Source organism: Porites lutea, chromosome 9 (assembly GCF_958299795.1).
Source record: "Porites lutea chromosome 9, jaPorLute2.1, whole genome shotgun sequence".
NCBI classification, from domain to species: Eukaryota; Metazoa; Cnidaria; class Anthozoa; order Scleractinia; family Poritidae; genus Porites; species Porites lutea.
Window position 1 is genome coordinate 10,362,001 of NC_133209.1, and position 25,756 is coordinate 10,387,756.

General features: G+C 38.9%; 1 protein-coding gene and 1 pseudogene across 1 annotated transcript; both read right to left on the reverse strand.

Moving 5' to 3' along the window:
• Positions 1 to 1,325: 1,325 nt before the first annotated feature.
• Positions 1,326 to 11,807, reverse strand: LOC140948875 (uncharacterized). Its single transcript, XM_073398143.1, has 10 exons — positions 11,444 to 11,807; positions 10,126 to 10,395; positions 8,513 to 8,869; positions 7,557 to 7,748; positions 6,816 to 6,828; positions 6,264 to 6,312; positions 4,559 to 5,435; positions 3,278 to 3,418; positions 2,509 to 2,699; positions 1,326 to 1,658 (listed from the first exon to the last, which is right to left on the reverse strand). The coding sequence occupies exons 1-10, from the start codon at positions 11,658 to 11,660 to the stop codon at positions 1,326 to 1,328; spliced, it is 2,640 nt and encodes an 879-aa protein (XP_073254244.1). The 5' UTR covers positions 11,661 to 11,807.
• A 1,770-nt stretch (positions 11,808 to 13,577) lies between these two features.
• On the reverse strand, positions 13,578 to 23,803 carry LOC140948877 (DBH-like monooxygenase protein 1 homolog; annotated as a pseudogene).
• Positions 23,804 to 25,756: the final 1,953 nt, after the last annotated feature.

Sequence of the window (25,756 nt, forward strand, 5' to 3'; positions counted from 1 at the left end):
ACGAAATCCATGATTATAGGCAGTAATAGGAAACTTGTTGGTATTTCCTCTTTCACGTTATCTATTTTTGACACTGATATAAATTCTGTAAGTAGTTTTAAATATTTGGGAGTTATGTTGTCTTCAACTTTCACATGGTCCGACCATATTGAGTATATTTCATGTAAGGTTAATAAAAACCTTGGTCTTCTACGTAGGATTAAGTATTATTTACCTTATGATGCCCGGTTACTTTTTTATAATAGCTTAGTGCTACCTATTTTTGATTATGCTGATTTAGTCTGGGGTGACAAGGACAATGTCTCACTTATGAAGGAATTGCAAATTCTCCAAAACAAAGCAGCTAAGTTGATATTAGATAGATCACCTCACTCCTCATCCACCGATGCATTGATTGTCTTGAGATGGCTGAATCTTGAAGAACGTAGGAAATGTCATCGATGTATATATGCATACAAGTGTATTAATGGCCAACTTAATCATTCTTTGGACATTGTAAGAAAGAGTGATATACATTCCTACAATACGCGCAATAACGATACTATCAAGCTCCCCAAAATTAAATATAATTGGGGAAAACAACGTTCGCGGTACCACTGTTTCAAAGACTTTAATGAATTAGAGAGAACTGTAAGAAACTCAGCAAGTTTTCCAATTTTTAAGAAGTGTCTTTTTTCTGCTTTTTATAATTGAGTACTTGTAGTGTGTATGTTTTAATTATTTCTGTAACTGGATTTTAGCTTAAATTTTTTTTTTTTTTTTTTTTTTTTTTTTTTCATATATATCGATTTTAGCTTAACCTTTTTATATTTTAATTGTATTATATAATATACATCTCGTAATTAGGACCTCTATGTAAACCACTCTTGTGATGGAGCATCCTATTAAAAGATTGTTATTATTATTATCCATTTCAAAGGCATCACACCCTGTCAATAAAAGCATAAAACTATTATAAAACTATTTTAGAGTATCTCTTACAACACTTTGCAAATTACCTGCCTTGATTCGTGGTAGAAAATTAGACTTCCAATTAATCTTTTCATACTAGTTTACTCTGAAAAAGTATAAAATTTGAAGTTTTCAAGCACTTGGGATTGTTCGGTTCGCTGGTTTGTCAAGTAAAATCAGATATCGCTATCCAGTTCAGAAAAAGGCACAAATCAAGAGATACTTAATTTGTAAACTGCGCGAGTATCTCCACCAGTGATATGTTCCCTAATTTTGTACATTTGGTCTTCAAATGCTCTTTTACTAAAAAAGAATACATTTATTTTCAAGGAAATTGTAACGGTTATGATCAATTGGCAACAGGACTGTGTCGTTCAATTAGGTCTGTAATCATACACGTGGTTATTAAAACAAATTGGACTCCCTCTTCGTGCTCGTCCGGTTTTGTTAATCACCCGTATGAGTACAGACCGAATTAGACTCCACTCAGTCCTATTACCATTATAAGTAAATAAACAAATAAATAAATGCAAAAGTAGGTTCTTATTACTGCGTGTAATGTCTCTTCGGCCGGAACTTACGTTTGATTTCCTGGCATAAATTCCATCTCCTAGTCCCAGGTCCCTCGCCATTCCAAAGTCAGTGATCTTACATCGCAGTTTATCTCCAAGTAACACGTTCCTAGCAGCTAAATCTCGGTGAATAAGCTGTGAGAAATTTAAAAGAAAGGAAAACCCTCTTCTTTTGTTTGATGTAAGACACAATGGGATGTTTCCCCTTTCAGTTAACATCATGCTTCCTCAAAGCGATGATCTTACTATTCGCTTTGAGTTCATTGAACTTATCACTTTGTGTGAAAGATCTGGTTGGCTTATATTATATTCTATGATCAACCCACTTTGCACTAAAGGGCCATTCTCTCGCTAACTAATTCGAAAGGGAAAAATGAAGCTTTCTTAATTTCTACGCACCCTTTATAAACACCTTTGTGTCGCTGTTTTAGCTACCTGTTGTGGAATACTAAACAACAAACACTCCATTTGACGACAGGGTGTCAACAAATTGTCGCCGCCTGTTGATAAGTTTATAATCTGCCCAGGGCGGTACTCCCTCGATAGGTATGTGCTCCTCCGAAGAGTATAATGGTTTTTGGTCCTTTTTGGTCTGAAAATGGGTATACGGCACTTTGCCCATTGTGGTCTGGAATTGGGTATTGTTTTTCGAGGGAACTACGGGAGTTTATGAACGTATTTATCGTTTCAAATCTAAATGAATAAGAACGAGGTAGAAATATGAAAATTCGAAATGCATTTGAAGATACTTTTTGTTTGCGCTCTAATCTAAAAAAAGATGACATAATTTCTGCCTAAAGGCCAGGTCTGAAAACGGGTGTGGAAAATGACATTTTTTGGTCTGAAACTTTAGAGTCAGGATTTGGAGAACCAGGCGGCAAACCCTCAGCAAGAATTCCCAGGGGTATTTCTTCCCCGGCCAATCGGCAACTTGGTTCAAACTCCTATTTGCAAAATGATTTATTTTTTTCTTTCCATAACTCACCTGATGAGAAGCGATATATTCCATACCACGAGCGATATCCGTGGCAAATTCGTAGAGTTGCTGTTTTGCTATCTTTTGTGGGACTTCCATTCTATTTAAATGGTCGTAATCATCATTTTGTCCTCTACGTTTCCTTAGATATCCAAGAAGATCGCCATAAGGAGCATTCTCCAGGATTAAAAGAGGTGGCCCTTAAAAGACGGCAACATTGTTAGATGCCACAAATTAACCTAAGAAATTAAATCACTATTATTTATAACTAAGGGGGAGGGGGTTACTCAACAAATTTTTATACGGGGATGCTCCGCCCAGAGGTCCAACTCCTTACCCTTTTGTATAGGATTTTTCACAATAATGGTGCCCCTTTTGTATGACCCTTCTACATACCTTGTTTAGAATTTTGCATCCCTTTTATTTATAGGAGTCAATGACAACGACAGAACGTTTTCTCGACTTTATAAAGCCATAAAAGTTATCTAACAGCCCTTTGGCCCTTTCACAGACCCAAATGACAGATTTCCCTATCCTTTCGTATACTTCAACGAGCAAAATCCCTACCCTTTCATCTACCTTAAGCCTGAAAAAGGTACCCCTTTATTAGAGTGGAGCCCCCCGTATAGGCCATTGTAGGGAGTACCCCCAAGGGTTGTTAGCCTGATAATAAAGAGTATCAATAGCTTTGCACTTAGCCTCACTTTGAAACAGAGGCTTTAGAGAACTCAACACTGTCCTATTGCAGCTTTGTTAGAGTTAGCGTTGTTAAACTTACGGAAGACTCCCTTTCCTTTGCATCTAACAACGTCTTTAGTCACACAGCCCAGCAATCGTATGACGTTAGGATGAGGTTTAAGCTTCTTCAACAAATCCAGTTCAGACAGAAGGTCCGTTTGGTCCGAAGGCGAATAGTTGGCTATAACGAAAAAAATGATCTTTAAAACACAACATCCTTCGTCAGCGATCATAGCATATCTAAAAATTTTTCCCTTAGGAGACAGCTTCTTGGGAATAAGAGATGTGACGTGATATATAAAGTTCAAATGTATTCTTTATGTACATCAGTACTTGCAATTGGCAGAGTACTAATGCAGCTTTTATGGGCGCTCTACTTTACTCACCTTCCCACGATAGTGCAAAGTGAACTTGCGTACAGCTTTGGCTCTGAATTTTCCGGCACTTTAAGGAATCAGGTACAGTAAGGTAAATTTCACTTTTCGTGCTGTGATACAAGTTGATACGTTCGGCTTTCGATAGCCTGATGGAAACGGATTACATATAAAAAATATTGGCCAGCTATTTCAAGTTGATTCCTGTCCTATTGATCAAAAACGACCAAAACCAATCACACTTTGCTCTCCCTTTGATATCTTGGTATATCTTGATATCTTGCTATGGAAGTTCCAAGTATGACAATAATTGGAAAAGAAATCAAAGTTAGAATTTCAGCTCCACTTTTACCAAAAAAGATGGAAGTAATCGTGACACGGCCACTTTAAATGCGGTTGGTTTTTGTGCCTGAATGTTTAAGTCCTGACTTGGTGAATTAAATACTACAATGGAGGTCAAAAGTTTTAGGACCTTTCCTGTAATATTAGATTGAAACTGACGACCTTCCCCTCCCCCATCATCCCAAACGTACGATGTTCAATAGACCTCTTTTATTAGCTGGTATGTTTTGTTTTCCCAACAGAGGTTCCAGGGAACTTGACCCTTTGTCTTTTCATAAATTATGCATAGTTATGCGCGTGAATTAGACAAAAATAGAAAGAAACAGTTCCCTAGAGTATCATCACATAACCTGTATTTTTAAACAAAACGTGCAAGTTAACGAGGCCTATATTAAGCAAATTAAATGGGTGGGGATGAATCCTTTTTGTGCACAGCACACCATGGGGAGTGGAGGAGAGTGGCATGAAGGGATGAACCCGAAGCTGATCACAAACGATTATTATTCGGAGAAGGGTCTGCCCTGTGTTGCAATTACTTATGATACTTGGAACGGGCTTTTCAGCTTCCCAAGTTCTTTTAACCTTCACTGTAGCAATAATCTTACCTTGCAGCATCTTTACAGCTACAACTAGCCACTTTCCTGTGCTAGTCACGTCATACAACTTTCCTCTCCACACCTGACCAAACTCCCCTCCACCGATTTTCTCTTCTAAAGACAGGTGATCTTGTGGGATTTCCCAGCTAGTGTTACAATAAATATGCGAGTATGGCGACACACCGAGAACCATGGGATGATGGGTGGAGCCATGGATCAGTGCATTCTCAGTGTCCCGAAGTGGGTCATTCTCATAATTCCTCGCTCCATGAAGAGTTCTTGTTTGAAGATCAGTGAGAAAGAGTTGGTTAGGATTTCGAGGGCTAGCGCAATGCTGGGCCACTTCTAGCCCATCTGAAACATGCAAGCGCTCGGGAGGAACATAAAAAGTGGAGTTTTGGAATTGAAATGTTTTGTTTTCCTTCTTTAACGTTTTTTTTAACCACGGTCCAGTCCGAGGCTTCATCTTTTTCCTCGCTCTTGTCACACTGTCGCTATCATCCGGCACAAGGTAACCTTCGGAATCAAACATTTGCTGAGACGTTTCGGTGCCAACTTGCTGACTTATATTGTCTTTCCGATCCCTGGTTATCTCTTCTTGCACTTCAACTATAGCATGATTGTTCATTGCAGAGATAACATGATCTCGGTTGTTCACTTTAACATCCTGTGAGGTGGGCTGATCGTAGCATGCACAGGTAGGAGCCGCATTGCTTGGTCCAGGAATAGCTGGCTTTAAAAAAAGGGATTCCTCAGCAATGCCTGGTTGGCTACTACTGCGCTCGTCCATGTTTGTCGTTGTTGTTAGTGTTGGTGTCGAACCGTAGATAAACCACGATGATCCTGACATAATTACTGAGTACCTTCTATCCTCTGACTCCAGAGCCTACATATCAATGAACCCAAATGTGGTTAATTTTACTCAAGGGGAAAGCGGCTCGTTCTTGTTAAAATTTCTGCGTATTTTTAATAATTTTCCTTAAAGGAAACCCATTTTATTTAGCGCGAGAAGCCGGACTCATTCCGTCAATGGTACCAAATACTTATCATAAATTAGAATTTTAAAAATGTGAATGCTTACTGTATCCTAGTGAAAAACAACTGAGCAGGGAATTATTGTATAAATCTCCGGCTTAACACCAACAAACACTTCAAGAAACTCATTTCTCTTTGCTACCTCCCTTTCTTTAGTTATTTTGTTGACCTGCCGTCCATTTAAGTCCCTTTAAAACTAGAAAACTTGAATGGTATTTGCACGGGTGCTGCGTTAATCATATCCCCCAGTTATATTGCAGGATGCGTTACAAATAAATAAAAAAAGTTAAAATGAAAGTAACGAGCCTACTTTCAAAATGACATGCAGTCATGCCTATTGTAGATAAAAGCAAAAAATAAAACGTACGTTAGATACACTGTAAACCATATCCGAGTTGCACCAAGCCTCTTTCAGCAAGGCTAAAAGCGCAGTTTTGATATGGCAATGATTTGTTTTCTCATGCAAATAAAACTCATTTTGAGGTTTTTCAACTAGCCTTGCTTTGAAATGAGATTTTTCTGGAAACTCGGAAATTGCCTATTACAACTTCGATACACAAAGAAAAAGGAGCACCGGTAGAGATTGGTGTACATGTAAAGAAAAGGGCAAAAAGTTTAACTTCTTATAAAGTTAACGCCGGTTTCATCACTATCAAAGAAAAACAAGAAACCACCTTACCAGCTCAGATGTGAGATTCAAATGCGAAGGAGAAGAAAATCCTTTCCTCCTGAAAATATAAACCAATTAATGTGCCAGCCTTTGCATGTAGGATGCATTATCCTTGAATGAATGCTTTTGAGTAATGAAAATATAATAAAGATCATCGTTGCAGTGAAACAAAAGAGTGAACAACTGGCTACACTTCACAGATTATTGATAGCGGAAAAAACCACAGTAAATTAATAGACCTTGTCACGGTTTTGGAAGCCATCTTGACGAGTAGGCATTACCGGGTAAAAAATTACTGACAGTGTTTGTATGAGAATCTAATATCTAATCATTTCCGTAAAAAGCCTGTTCTGAAAAAAAAGTAAAATAATTTCTCACGCGGTTTTACTGGTCAAAAAAGCCTCCAAAACCAAGACAAGGTTTATTACAGTGTAGATGACCCATGGCAAATAATTGTAGGCGTCATTCACAGTGACTGATCTGCTGATGGAGGGTCCTCAAGTTAAAAGGAAGGTAACGAATCGTGTATGCATTGCAAACAAATTTAATTTAAATACGTACCCTTGCTGGGGCCCTGTTAAAATCGAAAATAAATTAAAACAGTCAATTTATGTTGCAGGAATTTTAATCAAATTGTTATGCGGGATTTATAAAAGATTCTAATCCCGGATAGATTAGAAGCTCGGGTGAATTAAGGAATGGCCTGGGTCAAGGGAAACAGTTAATGTAGGAAGGAGGACGGGTTCAAAGAGGCCTAAACTTTCTCATTTAAAACTTTTTTGTAGGTGTAACTCTTTTCATAAAAGCAAATCAGTTTCATTAAGAATGATAACTCGCTTGTCACGTCCATTTTTTCCTATTTAATTTGATCCAAATTAACAACAATTTTCGACACTGTCCCTAACAGAAGTTAGAGGATTGGCAATTGACAGAAACTGTTTCCGCTATGTAACGTCCTGCTATAGGGATAACCAGGTAACATAGTAGCAGGTTGATACCATCATCATCCGGTTAGGCTGGTCACCCTTCTAGCCAAGCCAACCTTTTCGCATTGCATGCAAACAATACGCGTGTACGTTTGGCTCGCCCAGGGTTACTCGAGTAGGTGGGTGACCCTTGGGCCTAACACAAATAAAGATGTTCCACATTCTATATTGTGCACCTTTTAGGCAAGGATACACTCGCCCTCGATCGTGCATCCATCAGCAGCAAAGGTTTTACTGCCCTGTAACTGCGTCTAATTGAAAAATTCCGGCGCTTGAAAAAGGAAACGCGTACAGAAAATTACTCCGGTTAACTTACTTGGATTTTTCCAGGGAGCGTTGTTTCGCCTAAAATAGCAAACCAACCAAACAGCACATGCTACAACTACAGGAAACGCTGAGAAGGCAATTAAGGCCTCCATAGGGATGGAATCATTTTTCTCCTCATTTTTCGTGTTGCTCATCAAGATTGCCATTGTTGATGTTCCAGTCCACTCTGGCTTCGTTGTAGCTGACAACAGATAAATAAAATAGGCCATCAGACATGGTCAGTGGAGTTCCTTACATGAACTGATGAACTGCGTATAAATAGGAAAGTTTTGCCTTTTTCGTTTGGTCTTTGGAAGTGGCTCAGAAACCCGAGCTAAATAATCAGAATAATCAAAATAAAGCCAGGCTATAGTGCTTTTCTGTGCCAAGTACCGTAGTCACTACATTTTTTCTGTTATTGTAGAGAGAAAACGCAATTCCTTTTCTTGGTTTCTGAAGGAGGAATTGCAGTCAAACCAGGTCAAGATTCCATTCATGAATTGATTATTTGAAAGTGAACCCGTTTGTCGCTTCTGTAACTTGTAGCCGGTATCAAATTGCATTCAAATGATCGGTGAATTTTTGACTGCAATTTTTAGTATACGATGAAATGGAAAATATTTCAATGGATGAAATTTCTATTTAGACATTCTTCAAATTCAAGAAAACTGAGCCGGCAGAAATTTCATAACGAACTAAGGTGTGTATTCACTGCTCATTACCCAAGCAAAAATGCAGACTGAAATCAACAACAACTAACGGCTGGCGGCGTTTTGGCCAATCGGAGCAGCGCAAATCATCCGTATTGTTTTCTATCCAATCAGAAAAAAGTCCAGATTCTGCCTTTTTTGCATGTGATTTGTAAAAGAAATGTATCATGCCCTTCTCCCGAAAACAGATTACAGACATAAAGGGAGAGGGCATCATCGCAGGATACCCATTTCTGTGATTCACAGTCATTCATACCTAGTAGATTTGTTGTTCTCTCTATTTGATGAGTGAATGCATCTGTAAACTTCGTTGATATGTTCAGTATTTTGTCAATCTCCAATTCACTCTCGCCCCATTTGTTCCAAGCTGTTACCGCGAACAAATAACGCGTGTCAGCGGCTAGTTCTTTACGGTACACAAAGCCAGTAATATTCTCTCGTAACCAGGATTCCTTGCGAGTCATATTGTCCTTTACTATGTGCCAGAGTTGGTGCCACACTGTATATGTCTTCACCAAGTGCCCCTCGCTGTAGACCGCTGACCACCTCAGGACCCAGCTTTTATTGCGAGCAATCGTGTTTGTATGCAGAATCGTTGGGCTTGAGGGAAGAACTTGAACGATAAAGGAAGTCATTGCTTATCAATAACAATTAATTTCGGTTTATGTGTAGTATGGACAACGGAGTATTTCCATTAACAACAAATATTGAGCTAGTACAAATAGTTAGCCTGGGAATTAAGATGTTTTAAATTACCCAGTAATCACAAATGTTTTTGTTATCATCATCGCCAACACCACCACTACCACCACCACCATCATCATCATCATCATCATCATCATCATTATTATTATTATTACTATTATCATTATTTAATGCCTGTATACTTACTTATTAATTTAATCATTAATCAGTTTTTTCCGTATCAAAAACAGGTTGACCTTAATACCATTTGCCCAGCGGTACATAATCAACTTTTAAAGGGGATACAAATTTCTTGCGTTAAAAAAGGATGACAAGGTCAAACTCGAAACTAGATGAATAGGGAACGATATTGTCATGTAACGATCGTGTAACAACGACAAAATCCTCATATTTTACCAGGTTGCTTCTCAGTTTTACTTCACATATTTGACCATTTAGGACGTGACCGATTCACCGTATTTCGTAGAATAAATGGGATAACCTCTAGAAATCACTTGTTTTGGCATTAATTGCATTACAATATCTAGCGTGTGGAAAAGCCAACTACTGCCGAAATTGGAAAGTAGGGTAAAGTATTAATGCTCAGTTTTGATGGTTTTGTATTCGTTTTGAATGGTCCAAAAAGTTCTCCTAGTAGAAGAGATTTGTAACAAAACGTTTGTGTATTCTCATTGCGGAAGACGATCAATCGAAGGCACCTTTACTGGGTTCTTTTTCAGTAGGTTTACACTGAAACAGGACTTGTTTGACCGATTGATCCTTTTCAGCCCTGAGAAAAAGGTTTTCAGACAAAGAGAAATTTCAAATTTCCCGAACTGTCCTTCGCCTGTTTTGTCGGCGCACTGAGGCACCTCCTTGCAGTTTTAAAAATACGGAGCGTTTTAGAAACATGTCCAGAGTAAATTATTATTTTTTAAGGCTGCGCTAGCAATAATTTTGACACGAAAACGTTAAGGGCTTGAAATCCCCCCTTTGACATCCCTCTTCCTCCTTACTTTTCCCTGCTCCGCCCCCCTCCCCCCCCCCCCCTCCTTCCACTATGTTATTAAGAAATTCTTTGTATACTCAGTACACAAACAGTACCATATTCATCCTTTACTCGGAAAGTGGCATGGTTACCACAGAAATCTATATTTTGAATGTACCCTTTAAAAAAATACTCACTTCTGATGAAAACAGTTTTCGAATCTTCACCAACGGAGTTTTTGGCGACACAAATGTACTCTCCCCAGTCTTCTCTGGTGATGTTATACAACGTAAGCACCGCTTTTGAAGTACGGTTGCCATGATGGTGACTCATGACCTTTCCACCCTTGTACCATGTGACATTAAGAAGAGATAGCCCCTTGGCAACACAACTGAGGGTCACATCTGCTCCAAGTGTTAGGAGGGGTGGTTTAGTAATGTTTATGATTCTTGGCAAGTCGGCAACGGCTATAGAAATTCCGAGAAAACAGGAGAAAAGGAAAAGCGTTATTATATCCATAACTTTTTTCAAAACCACAAATTTCATGATGTTTCCGCCGGTGCATCAGAGTTCAACGTGTGTAGTTGACTTAAGGTTATCAAAAACAGGCAAAAGCAGCGCAGGTGGTCCATACAAACTGTAACAATTCATCAGTACCTTATATTGAATTTAGAAGAAATGTCTGAAAAAATCAAAAAAGGGTTCGTATTATCGCAATATAGATCAAAGTAAGCGTATTTTTGCCTAAAATGTCGTGGGAAGTCGTAAATTTTAGCAATTTGACGAATTTTGCATTAGACGTTTACCTGTCTGAGGGTAAAACAAAGAGGCAAGACGGTAACACCGTATTTTTGGATCGGTTCAGGAAAGAGCCGATTTTAAGCAACAAATCATCCATTGCACAGTTTCTAACTCAGGCACCAGGTAAGCTGAAAGCCAGAGCTTTGTTCTCGTGCGATTATATTTGAAAACTGTCCAAACCTCGAAGCGCTAGGCATCAAATAACATAATTATTATTCATTCAAAAAATTCCTAAATTGCTGATTGACTCAAATTCCTCGGCTTATTCTTCATAACCAGCCAGGGACGGCAACCGGGAAGCCCTACCATTCCATTCAAGATCATTCTCATTGGAAGTCCAAACGAATGCTGGCTACATACATGCGACGCATGCGTAATAACAAGCTGGAGACTAGGATTGCGGGATCCTCTTGTCGCCCGCAATAATCGTGATTTTTCTCTCTCTTGGAGAAGGGTTCAGCAGTGCTAATTTGAGAGGGGCACCTAGTTAAATAACTGACTTCTTTTACCCTTACAGTGGCGCGCTAAAGCCGCTAATAATTCGAAGGAGGGCACTAATCAATTTGAGTATTTACAATATCATTTTTTTCTTGAAATGCTGCTTTTTTGTTGTCGGTTTTTTTTTTTTGGTGGTCTTATGTTATTTTAACTGCAAGCATATAAGGTACGTATGGAAATGTTACCGGATAAAGATTGCACAAACATATTACATACGTTTTTTCTCGACTTTCATCTGGACATAGCCTAGTAGCGGGTTATGCATGTACCCAAACTCTAAATGTATCCCGAACACCACTTTATCGTCTGCAGGTTGAATATTATGCAAAACGAACGCTACTTGGGAAGCTGAAAAGTTTCCCGCCCAACTAACTCTGGATTCATAACGGCCTGGTGACAAACTGATGCTTTTTGCTGTCGTATTAATCGTCATTATTTTCGGAAAAACGAAGCCGGGTGAGCTTGTCCATTCGCCAAACACCACCTTTTTGAGAGTAAGATGCGATGGCTGATAGTAGCGCCAAACCAACGAAACATTGCCTCCGATGAAAGCCTTGGTGGGCTGATCTGGTTTAGAAGTAAACTTCTTACCATCGCCTGTTGGATAAAATGCACAAAAATATTAAACGGTCTGAGAATCCATAATTAAGAATGGCAATATTAAGGTAGCCTGTGTTTATTTATTTATTCGGCAAAAATACAACATTCTAAGCAAGAAAACGATATGGGTCTAGATTTAAAAGCGTAAATAATCAGATGGACTGGATAAATATAGAGTACTGTGTTGAAATAGATGCCGAAAGTATATCCGCTTTTAGGATTTTGATCAACACCTGCTTGGGTTTTTAAATTAAAATCAAATAGACTCCCAAGGTGACCTTCTATTAGATCATGTACTTTTCCTCAAAGGAATGTTTGCAAATCGAGGATACTGAGGACATTGAGATGACATCAGCAATGTAAATGGCGTTTGGATTCAAATGATAGGATTTCTGAAGTATACTTGGATAGATTTGAAGAACCACAGAATTTCGAATCCCTATTCTGCTGAAGGTGATCTTCCCCCTCCAACCTGTTTATAATAATAACGTCATTCTGAGGCACGTTTGAAACAAGTTTCAAGTTCTAACGAAGGGGATGTAGCTTCCCACGCAAGAAGTTTTAGGGGTTCGTTTAGTGGGGTAGGAACGTGTGACGAACCCCTAAGATCGTCTACGTGGGAGGCTAGTTACTATGGTGCTTATGTTGCAGGGTCGGGGATGAGATACAAAAACTTGGTTGCATCACCACAGTTGTTTAACTCGGGATCTTTTCTTGAGAGGCAGCCCTCCCTCAGAGTTTGTGGAAAAGTCAGCTTTTGAAACTTGAATGGCTACTGTAGTAAACGGAATTCAATAAAAACCAAATTTCGATATGGCAGATCCTGATTATATTACTGACCAAAGGACAATAATCAAGAATCGTCCAACACATTTTTGGAGTGTATATGTGTTCATCTTTCCTCGCCACGAAAACTCGATATAGCACTTAGAAACTTCTATACAACGAAGTTTGCTGAATAACGCGTACGAACGAAGTTGTTTAGCCCAGTAATAGTTAAAAATATGGAATGGGAAAAGAACCTCGATGTAACAAAACCTTGTTATAACGAACAAATTTTACCAGTCCCTTGGCACATCGTTATATCGAGGTTCACCTGTAGCTATCACTGAAATTTCGAGCCCGTAAAGATACGTAACAGTTCAGTAGCGTAAGGGTGTTGTTTGTTGAAAGAAAAACCATTCCAGGTGTGTGAATATTAATATTGTCTCCCTCTTTAAAGGCGGGGGTTCAACGTGAGATATTATGGACTTTTAAGATCCAACGACGCGATGGCAACGAGAACGTTACTTAAAAAGTGAGTTTGCGTTCTTTCATGATCAGTCTTAATAGCGATAATTTCTACAAACTGACTTTGTAAAATGTAGGCGAACCCTCCTGAAACTGAATTTCAAGGGACCATAGCCAAGCTCAGAAAGAGAAATAAGGTTTCGCCGTTGCTTGTTTACTTCCTCCTTAAAACGCGCACGTAGGCATTTTCATCTTGTAGTCGTGCAAAAACAGGAAAGAAATGTACAAAAAAGTGTGATGCACGTGAGAAGTTGGTTGTTTTGCTTTTTAAACCTATTGTTTTTTTTTAATTTTTTGGACGTTCTCGTTGCCGTCCGCGTCGTTGGATCTTAAAGTCCCTATTACTTAAATTAATTTCTCAGAACCGCAAGAGTACATTAAATATCTATCTTAAAACTTCAGTAAATGGGCAAGAATAAACTACAATTGGTTCAACAGAGCCAAGAAAAAAATGCGGACACTATAAATTCATTACCGGAGCAATATGGACCTCCTTATTCAAAACTTGATATTCCTGTCAAAAAGTAAATGATAGTAAGCTGTTAATGACAAAATAAAACACTATATTAGATGTGGGCAGAAGCTTGAATTTCATCGGTAAACTACTATGACGGATCAACCTAACTGCCCTTGTCTTTCAGAAGGTAAAAGACACCCAGACGCCTACATTCCAAACCTAGAAAATGACTATTCCTACCTCCGTCCCCCCCCCCCCCCCCCCCAACCTCCCACCTCTCCTATTTTCATTCGTTTCGTTTCACTTTAACTCATTTTTTTTTTTTTTTTTTGGTAAAACTCACCTGAAAGTTAAAGTCATAATGGTCATCTCTTACAATTTCTGGAAGTTCCACGCCATCTCTAACGTGGCGAAGTAATGCTTTACGCCCTTCAAAAATCATAAAAGCATTTATTAGCCAAACTTAAGATCTACGTCACTATAAGAAGCAAGCAATGTAGTAGATAACAGCAGTTTAACTGTTCGTCCTCTGACCTCTTCGAAGACTTAGAACTCCAAAACAATTTCCGAAATGTATACCATACTTTTTGTTAGTAGGTAAGAACATATGTGACACCGAGTCCGAAGTGACATCAAAAAGAATTGCTTGAACTAAATTCTATTTTTTTAATAGATTCAAAAGGATTGAGAATGGAAAGGTCTTGAAAAAAAATAAGCAGAGGCTTCAGCCAAGTGACAAAACGGTTCGAATGAACAAAGTTCGTTGTGGTTTAAAACTTCTATCTTGAATATACTGTCAATACCCAATAGGCAAAAATACTCGCAGGGGCAGCCTCGATCGTAACCTAGAATTAAGGCTGTAGGCATACTTCTCAGCAAGGATTTCGAGCCTGCTGTTTTGGACTAAAAAGCATGGGTTTTCGGGTCGCTTGGTGATAGTTGGGGTGAGTTATTGTTACTTTCAGAGGTGAGCAACCACTTATTAGCCCAAACTCACTATCGATCACTAGTAAGATTTGTTTTAACAAATTTGAAGAGTATGTACGGAGATTCTTACCAGCGATCTCTACTTTCTAGCGCTATTCTTACCGGCTAGATGTGTATGTAACATCGCCGAAAAGACGTTGATTCCTCCTCCAGGTAGCCCGGTTTCGTTCAGTCCCTAAAAGAATTATTAGTAAGACTGATTTACGACATGGGCCTTGGGAAATAAAGAAATCCTTCACTCACAGTTTGAAAACTCTTTCCGTGAGGACCCTTAAACCGGGACACTTTGAAGACGATTATCCAATCACAACGTATTCTGAAAACAAAAGATTCTCAAGTTATTTTACAAACAGACCATTAAACAACATTCATAATTTTGAGGGCTGTTTCCTGAGAGGTCAGATAAGTTCAAATGGTTCCTGAAAGTTTCAACGGTTGCATAGTTGAATACTTGAATTTTAATGGTCCGTGGATCAATCGTTTGTTTTAAAAATAATTTTTGACTGGATAATCTTTTTCTAAGTGTTCTGAATTGAGTCCGCACTTTAACTGCTTTCGCTGACAGTTGTAGCTACTGTATATTTCTAATTAAGTAAACCAACCAGGAAACACCCGAGTGTGTAAGGTACGTTTGTGCTCAAAATACAAAATACAGGATGCTATTCAAATTTAGCAAAAAAAGCATGCCCCTTATGAGTTAGTGGGCTCTAATATTTTGGTTGTACTGATGAACAGCGAGTCGCTGCTCGTTCACTACCTGGTTCTCCCGACGTTAATCTGTATTGAGACTAATAAATATTCTCTTTGAATGTCGTCCCCTGTTAACTCCTGGTTATAGCGAAAAAAAGCTGGATTTAATTCAGGGAATGTTTACAACTATAACATACTGAAGTAAATTGTTTAGCGTTAGCTTCACTCTTAAATTACTCGATGGGTAATTGATTTACTTAATTTTGACTCCACGTTTTTCAAATACTAGTTTCTAGAGGTCAACACGAAAAGGCTGTTAAACCTGTAACAGACGACGTTCTCAGTTTTTAGATTAAATGAAACTGTCAGATGATTTATGACACAAATATAATAAAAGCAATAATTTAGACATAAAAACAAGCACTGCCAGCTCCAAACTGCGTTGAAGAGCAAACAAAAGTAGATGGCAGTACCTTTTGTGTGCAATCTGAGCTACAAAAGCTGTTTATTTTCCAGTCTCTCTGCTTCGGCGGAATTAGCATCGCGCGGTTAACGTCCGCTCCAACCAGCAGTACTCCCGACTCGTATTTTCGTAACTGTCTGGTGTAGTGAAACCGCAAGCCAGAACTGTCAATCAATCCTAAAGAAAAACAATAATAATCAGACCAAACTTCTTCTTCTCGGAAACGTAAACATTTACAACAGTGAAATATTCGAAAGTCATGGTTAACAGAATCCATTTCTCATTAGGGAAATATATACTTCGAATTCGAGGCAAAAGATTTAGTTGGTCTAAAGCGATTCCCCACCTAGTGTTCAATTACCAAAAGGAATTACAATTAAGCTATGTTTTTTGCTGTCAGTGTCACCGTCCGTTTTAAACGGTTCTCTCGAGTCCATAAAAAAAGATTTTTTTGATCCACAAGGGACAAACTCCAGCCTTGGTTGCCCTAAAGTTGTCTAGACTTATTTTCTATTATGTATCAGTTAATTTCAGCTTATTATTATTATTATTATTATTATTATTATTATTATTATTATTATTATTATTATTATTTCAGTCGTACCTTCCAAATTCTGAGGATTGTCATAGTGGACTTCAAGGACGACGACCTTTGGACTGTTTTCTTTTCCAATGGGGAATCCAACGTGTTCCGGGTATATAATAAAACTCCTTTTAAAATAAACAGAATCTAGTAAGGAAACAGTTTTCTTCAACCTCTTACTTTTGCTCTGTTTCTTTCTAAGGCTCTTTGCATGACTTGATCACGTAATCAACTTTCGGTAAACACGAAAACAGTTCGCTTTTGAAAAATTTTGTTAGCACAAGCTGAAAGGACATATTGAAATTAGGTAACCTGAGAATTTTCAGCCGTTTATCTCAAAAGTAGCGATTGCAACGGCCGCCGAAAGTTTGAAGCATTTGTATGAGAAAAACAACTTTTGCCATCTAGTCACGCTTGCATGGTTTTCCATACAAATCCTTGTAAATTCTAAAATTTTTAAACTGTCGTGTAAACGTTTTCTTACGCATTTAAGGGCTCAAATTGTCTGTTATGAATAAAACGGAGATTTGAGCCCTGTAGTGCTTAAGGAAATATTTCATGACAGTTTTGAAAATTTAGAATTTGCAAGGATTTGTATGGAAAACCATGAAAGGGTGACTGACTGGCAAAAATTGTTTTTCGGCAATATCGGCCCCTATTGCAAATATTATAAATGCATCAATTTCTCAATGCAAATATCCTAGCCGTTGGAAGATGGGACAAATAAGTCCTATTTTTAAAAAGGATGATGAACTTGTCAAACAGAATTATAGACCAGTAACGGTATTACCCTGTCTGAATAATATATTTGAAAAGCTACTGTCATCTCAGCTTGAAGGATTTTACAATGGGCTCCCATCAAACCTTCTATCCGCTACAGAAAATTCCATAGTTGTGAGACTTTCGACTCATAGATGACTGGAGGAGGAGTAGAGACAAAAAATAACTTGTTGGGATTGTTTCATTGGACTTATCGAAAGCATTTGATAACAACACCACCCGCTCTTCTTCTGGCCAAATTAGAAGCATATGGCCTGGGTAGTAGCGCTTGTGCGCTGCTCAAGGACTATCTCTGTGGAAGATTGCAGAAGGTTACAATTGGAGATCTAGCATCTGAATAGGCAGCGGTTTCGAGAGGAGTACCTCAGGGCAGTGTACTTGGGCCCCTGATTTTTATTATTTTTATCAATGGCGTTATATTTTTTTATATATTATATTACGGAGGTAAAGCTTCATGCGTATGCCGATGATGAACAATTACATGACTCAGACACTGATCCTAAATTACTTGACAGGAGGCTCACGCATCAGCTCAATATTGCAAACGAATGGTACAGAAGCAACGGTATGTTGGTCACTCCCACCAAACACCAAGCCATGCTAATAGGAAACACGGATCATGTGTTTCCCTTTCCGGTACACAAATCAGTTACGTTGTTTGGAATAACTGTGGATGACAGACTCTGTTTTGAGGAACAGGTCTCTCACATAGCCTTTCACACGCCCAAGTTAAAAAGCAACTCCATGATCCTTTGGAAAGAGTTTTTAATGCTAAAGGGGAAAGCTCCATTGCTACAAATAATTTTCGCACCTTCTGGACAAATGATAGGACGTCGGCGTGGTACACGTACTTCTCCTATACTGTGCTTTGTCTTGAAATTGACTTTCTTATCGACAACATCTACGTTCGTTTTGGAAGCTCTGATTTCCGGCAGGTTATTGGTATACCAACGGGCACCAACAGTGCAGCTTTGTTGGCTGATCTTTTCCTTCATACCTTCGAGTACGATTTCAAGGTCAAAACAATGAAAGAGGACATTACAAAAGCCATCCAGTTCAGCAACACCTTTCGATACATCGACGAGTTATTCAGTATCAACAATGTGGACTTGAAATTATATCAGCGCGATTTACCCGTTGAAATTGGAACTTAAGGACACTTCCACATCATCTACTCAAAGTGTGTTATCTCGACACGAATATCAAGACTAGCGACATAAATACACCTTTTTGTATCAGCATCTACGATAAGAGAGATGACTTTGCATTCCGGATTGTCAACTTTCCTCATATGGGCAGTAACATTCCTGCCAATCCAGCTTACGGAATTTTACATATCTCAACTGGTGAGATATGCTAGAATTTGCTCGTCCAAAGTTGACTTCATAAACTTGAGACTCCGCGGACTTTCATTACGTCTCAGAGAACAAAGCTTTGAAAGCAATCTACTTCAAAAATCATTTAATAAATTCTTCAATCGCCATGGTATTATCGTCGAGAAGTATAGTGCAGGCCTGCGGGAGATGAGATTACAATCCAGGCTTGAATTGCACCATCGTATCCTTACATCACTTATTTATTACTAGATTTGTATTTCAGTTGTGTCTTGTACGTAGGCGCGCGCAGTTTTGTTTTGTGCGCATTTATTTATTTAATTGACGTGTACATTTAGTTCGTCAAATGACGTCTTAATTTTACTTTGCGTTGCGTTTTCCCATAATGTTCATGTTTATGTCGCCTATTACTGCATCTTTCGTATTCGGTACCAAGCTTAAAATATGCCATCTCTCTTTAAGGTTTTATATAACGACATCATTTTAGACACTTACCTTACCACCTATAGCCCAACCAGCAATTATGGGCGTGAGTCCAGCACAACCTCTAATTTCAGGAGGCATATTTGAAGCATAGCATCTAAAAGCAGTATTGTTCAATATCTCCTTTGGAAAATCATCACTGCACTGGTACACTAACATGTGATGAACGACACCCTCGTGGCCTGATTGAATAACAGGTTCAATCTACGTTTTTAAAAGTAAGTCAAACATTAGTTATCAGTTTGCCTTTTGTAGGTCAACTATCGATAACAACAAAAGTGCGTGCAATCCTGAAGCCATAGACTGGATACAAGTTGGTTCTACTCCGCAGTCTAGATCTCACCTTTACGACATGATGGGTTTCATTGAGTTTAGGGATTTCCAAAACTGTGCACATGTAGCTAGTTCCATCTTTGGGAATGGCAGTCTAAAATGGAGAAAGAAATGTGATCATGGTTAAATTTGATATATATTGTACATTCAAAAGGTTTTTAAGCTCAGCAAAATTAACCTATTTTACGCAGAAAAGAAAAAGACTTAGTTTTGTGTGCCCCCGAAGAATCCGTTGCTGGTCACTTCTTTTGCTCTCGTATAAGCCGTAACAACGCCTGTCATGAAACCATTGCCATTGAATAGGTTATCAGAAACCTGGCATTATAAATTTCAGACAATGTCTTACCCAGCTCTGCTCATTTTTTCCTGCTTATCTTGGCCTTGCCTAATAACTATGTCGGTGTGTTTGTGCTATGCACTGAATTGGCTGGTCAACACGAGAAACCATTCTTCATATGTCTTAAGAAAGAATTTGCCAAAGATTTCTTCATTGGGTTTTCGAATCTTCACTCCTTAAAGTTCGGTGATTATTAGTGCAGACGTATGGGTGCTGAAATTTCATTACACCACACCGATTTGCAATCTAAAAAGCACAGCCACGCTGTAACTCATAGCGATGCCTCTAATTTCGTACAATTTGCGCTCGAGAATATTTAAGATCTGAATTGCAAGGATACACTGAAAGCAATTACGATGGACTGGATAGAAAAAAGAGTAAAAATAACCTAGTATTTAATTAAGTAGGGAATTAAGCATACGAAAGGGCGCTAAAAGAACACTTACACGGTTAATATATGTAAAATGTGTGTAACTTCCCAGTCTTATTTAATTCTAAACTTTTACACTTTGCTTAAAGGAATATACCGCTTATAAATCTAAAAAGAGCTATTAAAGTATTACCATATTGTGCGTTATATCAAAGGTTTTAGTATCAGGAGGTAGAGCTGGTTCTTTGTTAGCGTTGTTTAGCAGATAAACGCTCCTTTGCCCACGGTTTCTATGATTATGCTGTAAAATGGAATTTTCTGAAGCTGGATCTTCTGGGTGATAAGCGTAGATCACTTTCGTTGTTCCTGCCTGAAAATTGAAAGTGTTGTCAAGGTCTCAACCACCATTTAAATCTCTTCAACAGTGCTGTGTCTGAGAGCCACTGTGAGTGATAACGAGAAGAAACTTTTGAATAACGAGAAGAAACTTTTGAGAGGATGGAAAACTATAAGTCGTCCACATCGTAAATTTTCTTCGCCGGCTTTTTCATTATCTAAATCCCTAAATTGAACAATTCATTGCTACTTCGTCGTCGACCTCGTTCCCGATTCTCCCTTTTCCACCTCAATTCTCTCAGACACCCTGATAAAGCAAAATTGAAAGTGTCGGGTCTCAGCCACCATTTTAAACACTTATAAGTTAACAGGATTGTCTAAGCTGAGAGCTACTGTGGTGTGATGGTGAAAACTAAGTCGCACACAATAACAACTTGACGTGTCACAACACTCGTTACAGTCAAGACACTCGCCATGGCCTATTCTTTAGGACAAACGGTTGCAAAGGGTTTGTTTCAAAAGACGTTATGTTGCTACGTCTCCGGCAAACTCTTTATCAATCTCTCTCTTTCACCTCCACTCGCTCTTAAGAGAGTAAAACAAGGCTGCGTCTCTGGGCAGAGTGAAACCAGCAAAAAGTTAGTCTCATCATCTGAGTCGATATAACAAATTTGCCACCTTCAAAAGATTCAGGCTAAACCCAGCTTTCAAAATCTCTTCGTCTTTAGTTGCTACAACTAAATTTCAACATTTAGGCTTTCAAGGCTTAACTCACCTCGATTTTGTTGTCTTGAGGATCGCATGTGTCCAGTTTTCTTTTAAATTTCATGGTGGTTTTTCCATTGTCTTCCTTAAGAGATATCAGTTCGTAATCCTGCTGCGAATCGATTTTTGGCATCACGCGACCATCTGCATGTCGATCCTGGTAGTGTACAACAAAAAAAAATCAGCTTCATGTGGGATTTATGAGTGCATACTTCATTCATATACTCCTAGCCTGCGAAGTTATGGATGCTAGAGAGAACGAGGCGCGAGACGGAGCGACACTCAAGGGAAGAGCCTCATTTTCATGGCCTCGCCTAGCGGCTACGGCTGAATATTTATGAGTGAGTCGGCCGGGCCCAAAACACGGACTGCGCGCAGTCTTTTATTTTTCTTTTTAGTCACGGTAGATCGAGAGCATGCGTGCAAGATTTAACTTTTTCACTACCGCGTGTGGCTCTCACTGAAAGTAACGGCCTACTCGAAAGTTGGGGCCCTTCAAAAAATATCACAAACAAGAATGAAAAAATATCTCTTTTAAAAACGGATCAATTTATCAAGAACGTGTGAAAATCTTTGAACTTTGGTACCCTATATGCGAAACTGTCTCAACTAAACAACGAGAAAAGTCATTGTGTTTCTATCTCGAACTTATCTGAATCCTTCTTTTAAAATGTTGAATGATTTAAAAGCTGTTATATTTGTCAAAAGAGTCAAATGATATTACTTTGCATTCATCGCGATTTAATGCACCCTTAACTGACTTTCGCCTTATAGAACCAACATTTATATTCAGACATTGTCGCTTTGTTCAAAGAACATGCATAAACGGAATAACCTTTAAGTACATGTTCAGGACTGACGGGCTCCTGACATGTTACGTTTCTGAAACAACGGTAAATTACTAACGTTTTTTATCCACCCGAAAATAACGGCTACCCTAAAGTAGCAATCCTAAAAGTAGGCTACCCTAAAAGTACCCTGTTGCCTACTAAATTCGAAAGAAATGGGAGCCGTTACTTTCGGAATTCTACAGTATCTTGCTTTTACTGTGATAATTTCTGTTCATGGCGGAATGTCACGGATTATCATTAATAACACTTTTTTTGATCGAGCATAATCCTTCCATATGTTCTTTGTCGCGTGCTGATCTACTCTCTTGAACATTATCGTCATCCCTGGCATCATCAGCCACTCACCAACTTTATGATGGACTTCCTTATCACGAATAATTCTGGCTCAGCTCCTAATTTTGATGCCACATATGATGGCGTCTTACTTCCCTCATTGATTTTGACGTCACGCATTTAGTAAGTGTTTTGCTCCCAATTTTAATTTTTCTGTTTAAACACGAAGAATTAAAAACACAAAGCAAAAAGGAAACAAAAGTAAAGTGATAAGTGATGATAGAAACGAAATGTCAAGTAAAACCCAAAACCTGGAGCAAATCATAATTCAAGTGATATTCAAGTGCCCTTAGAGCGCAAATAACATTAAAGCAAAACCGTTCTCTCCTCAGCAGAAGCCTCATTGTGTTGTAGGGAGGTTGGGGAGAAAGAAAAAGAGACACGCGGGTTATTTTCATAAGGAATCCCAGCGGGAGCCTCTGCGGAGGAGAGATACAAAACCGCAAACAAAATTGAAACTTCTGATGAAAATGAAACTCCGATTTAGTGAGTGAAGACGGTAAATGGAAGCCGGGGCAGGCCGGAGAAAAATAGGGGAGGGAGGGGTACGGGAGGTGGAAGAGGAAAAGGCAGAACACGAGAGAAAATTAGGGGATAGGGAAAAAATGGGCGACTTGATGCTTAACATTTCGCAATCGAAAAATAGCCAAGAGGTAGAAAGCAAGGAAAAAAGGGGCGCCTACCCGAGAATGCAAGGAACGGGAGGAGGGAGGTGGACACCCCCTGCCCCCCTCGCCGGCTAAGAAGCAGAACCCCTTCTTCAGAGGATCTTTTCGTGAATGACAAAGCAAACAACAGCAAAAACAACACAAAAAGAATCAAAGAGAAAAACAGGAAAGACCAACATTCGATACCGAAATTTGCACTCGAACTCGACATCCAACTCGAGGTTTCTTCATTCCATAAAAGATGCAATGCAAGTGTACAGAAAGACAAAAGCGGGAAAAAAATTGAAAATAACGATAAAAAAATGCAAAGGCGAATGAAAATGGAAACAAAAGTGCTTGGGCCACCTTGGATTCTGAGGTAAGGGGTTATGCCGAACTCTGTAATTGCTAAATGGAGCTTCTATGTTAGTTATGATGGAGAGTGGTTTTTTTTCCCTCGCACTCTAGTCAATTTGCGCACAATTTCAATCAGTTAAGCACTCAAAAAATAAAATCTCTCTCTCTCTCTCTCCCCTCCACCTGCCTTTAGCCTCATATCCGAATTATTTACAGTCTGACTAGAGACGATAGCTGAAGGAGGGCGTTACATCATTGTACATTTAGAGAGATTGCCGGATACTAATCTACTTGCCTTGAAAAACGTCTGTCCATCCTTCACCCATCCTATTACAATATCTGCTCCTTCCATTTTCCCCTGACCACTGGAGATGCCAAATCCGACCCATCCTGTCGTCTTCGCCTCAACAGTGAAGAAAATTTCCTCTCTAGCAGTGCTTATATTCCAATAAAGCTTAACATTTTGGCTTTCATCAAGTGGAGAGAAGAACGAATGTTCTGCAGCCAGATTAGCTAAGGAACACTGTTGAGATGCGAAGAAACAAATAAAAAGAAAAACGCAGAGGGCGACTGACGACATTGTTCTTACCTTTTCACAAGAGCGAAAATCTGAGATGAGCCGTCATAAACATTATAAATATTAGGCTTTTGTCATGCATCATAGGAATTTTTCTTTTGGTGCCAAAATTCACGCAAACCAGAGCCGGAAACATGATAATAATATTAACGGTGCATCCATCAACTTTAGTCAAGTAGTTGTTTTAATTACAAGAGACTTGTTTTGCGTGATTCATGGGTGGCTCATGGTTCTCCAGGAACTCCAGCCACTTAAGGTTTGGTTGAAAGATCAAATCGATCGTGGAAAGAGGATGTGAGAGCATTAATAATGAGAACCTCTTCCACAAGTACTGAATAAAGATGACGCCATATGAGGCTGTTTATGGTATTAAAAGCCATAGAGAATGTGAACATCATGAGGAACAACCCAGAAAACGACAAAAAATAACAGAAAATCAGGAAAAGTACGACAACGAAATGGTAACCCAAAGCCAAAAAAAACCAACCTAGAAAATTTAAAGTTGGAGACATTATCTCTATAAAAATTGACCGTGTTGACAAGACATCACCTCTGCATTCAAATCTTCTTCTGGGAAAAATTGAAGAAATTGTAAACGCCTATATATACACGTGTTGAGACCAAATTTGGTAGAATAAACACATTAATTTCACCCACCCGTTTAAATCCTTGCACAGACTACTTATAACATTGAGCTTGATTACACAACTGAGCTGAAATTTTCAGCAGCGTACAAGAAAGCTATGTTGTGTATTTAAATAATTTGTCACGTAATACTTATTACCGAGGTTCTGTCATTTTGTTTGTTTTGTTTGTTTGTTTGACTGAGTGGAAAAGCATTGGGTACCAGACCTTACTTAACCCTAACCCTCACCCTAAATGACTCCTTAACCACTAAAATGAGTTGCTTAATCTTAATCACTTAATTCACTACTTAAGGGTTACATAGAATATACTTCACTTGAGTAAAATAAAAAAAGTGATATATTTGAAAAAATTAGCCGACATAAAATAATAAAACCAGTTTAAAAATTTTGAACTGGTTCCAAAAAATTTTAAACCAGAAAAAACTGAACTACAACATATGCATTTATGCTCACCGGGTTCTAAGTACTAAATAGGTTTCCAGTTTGCGCAAAAAGCTGAAGCATGCGGGATGAAGACGTTTTTCGCGAGAAGTAGATGTACATTATGTCTTCTCATTTGTCATCCTCGGAGACCCAGGGGCAGCTGGTCGGGGACGATAGAATTTTCGTGGTGAATGTTTTCTATAAGATCGAGACGAGCCCCTGGGCACTTACTCTTACCGAACCAGTTCCAGAAGCGTTTGAATTGTAGAGGAACAGCCGGGTGACTCTGGTGTTTTCTTCAACGACGTAGTTTTCCTCATCAACCGCCATAGTTGCGTAACGCGTTCAACGGGCAAACAAGCTGACAAACTTCAATTCATAGTCAATCACTGATGAAAATTTTGTAGCGAACGGACAAGACCAAAATCCTTTTAAAGGCGATTGAAAAACACCCGTATGGTCTCCGAAAAAACGAATCGAAACACCTTAAATAGCTGAAGAAAAAGTTCTGCTTAGTATGCAAAGACAACTGCGAACTGTTTGACAATACTAGTCTTCTTGAATAAGAACACTAAACTGTAGGCCCCGTCTCTCAACCCTTAAACATATAAACTCTGTGGGACGTTAACGAACTAACACACTGTTCGTTAAGGGTAGGGGGTGCAGTCCCCAACTGTGATGATTTATCTCTCATGGGAGGTGGGACTGCTGTTATATTACGGGGACGCAGTAATTGGCGCCACGCGCTGTTCTGGTGACCCTGTTGCGGCTTTAAGACTGATTGTCAAACTTAAGAAAATACATAGGAATAAATAAACCAAGTGGTACACCCAAAATAGATAAAAGGGCATGTACCCCTTAAAGCTGTACGTCTAAATTTGACGAG

Coding starts and splice junctions, on each gene's coding strand:
- LOC140948875 (XM_073398143.1), bottom strand. CDS start 11,660: ATGACGATTAATACGACAGCAAAAAGCATCAGTTTGTCACCAGGCCGT. Junction 8,870..10,125: donor GAAAACTGTTTTCATCAGAA/GTGAGTATTTTT, acceptor TTATCGTTCAAG/TTCTTCCCTCAAGCCCAACG. Junction 7,749..8,512: donor GAGAACAACAAATCTACTAG/GTATGAATGACT, acceptor ATCTGTTGTCAG/CTACAACGAAGCCAGAGTGG.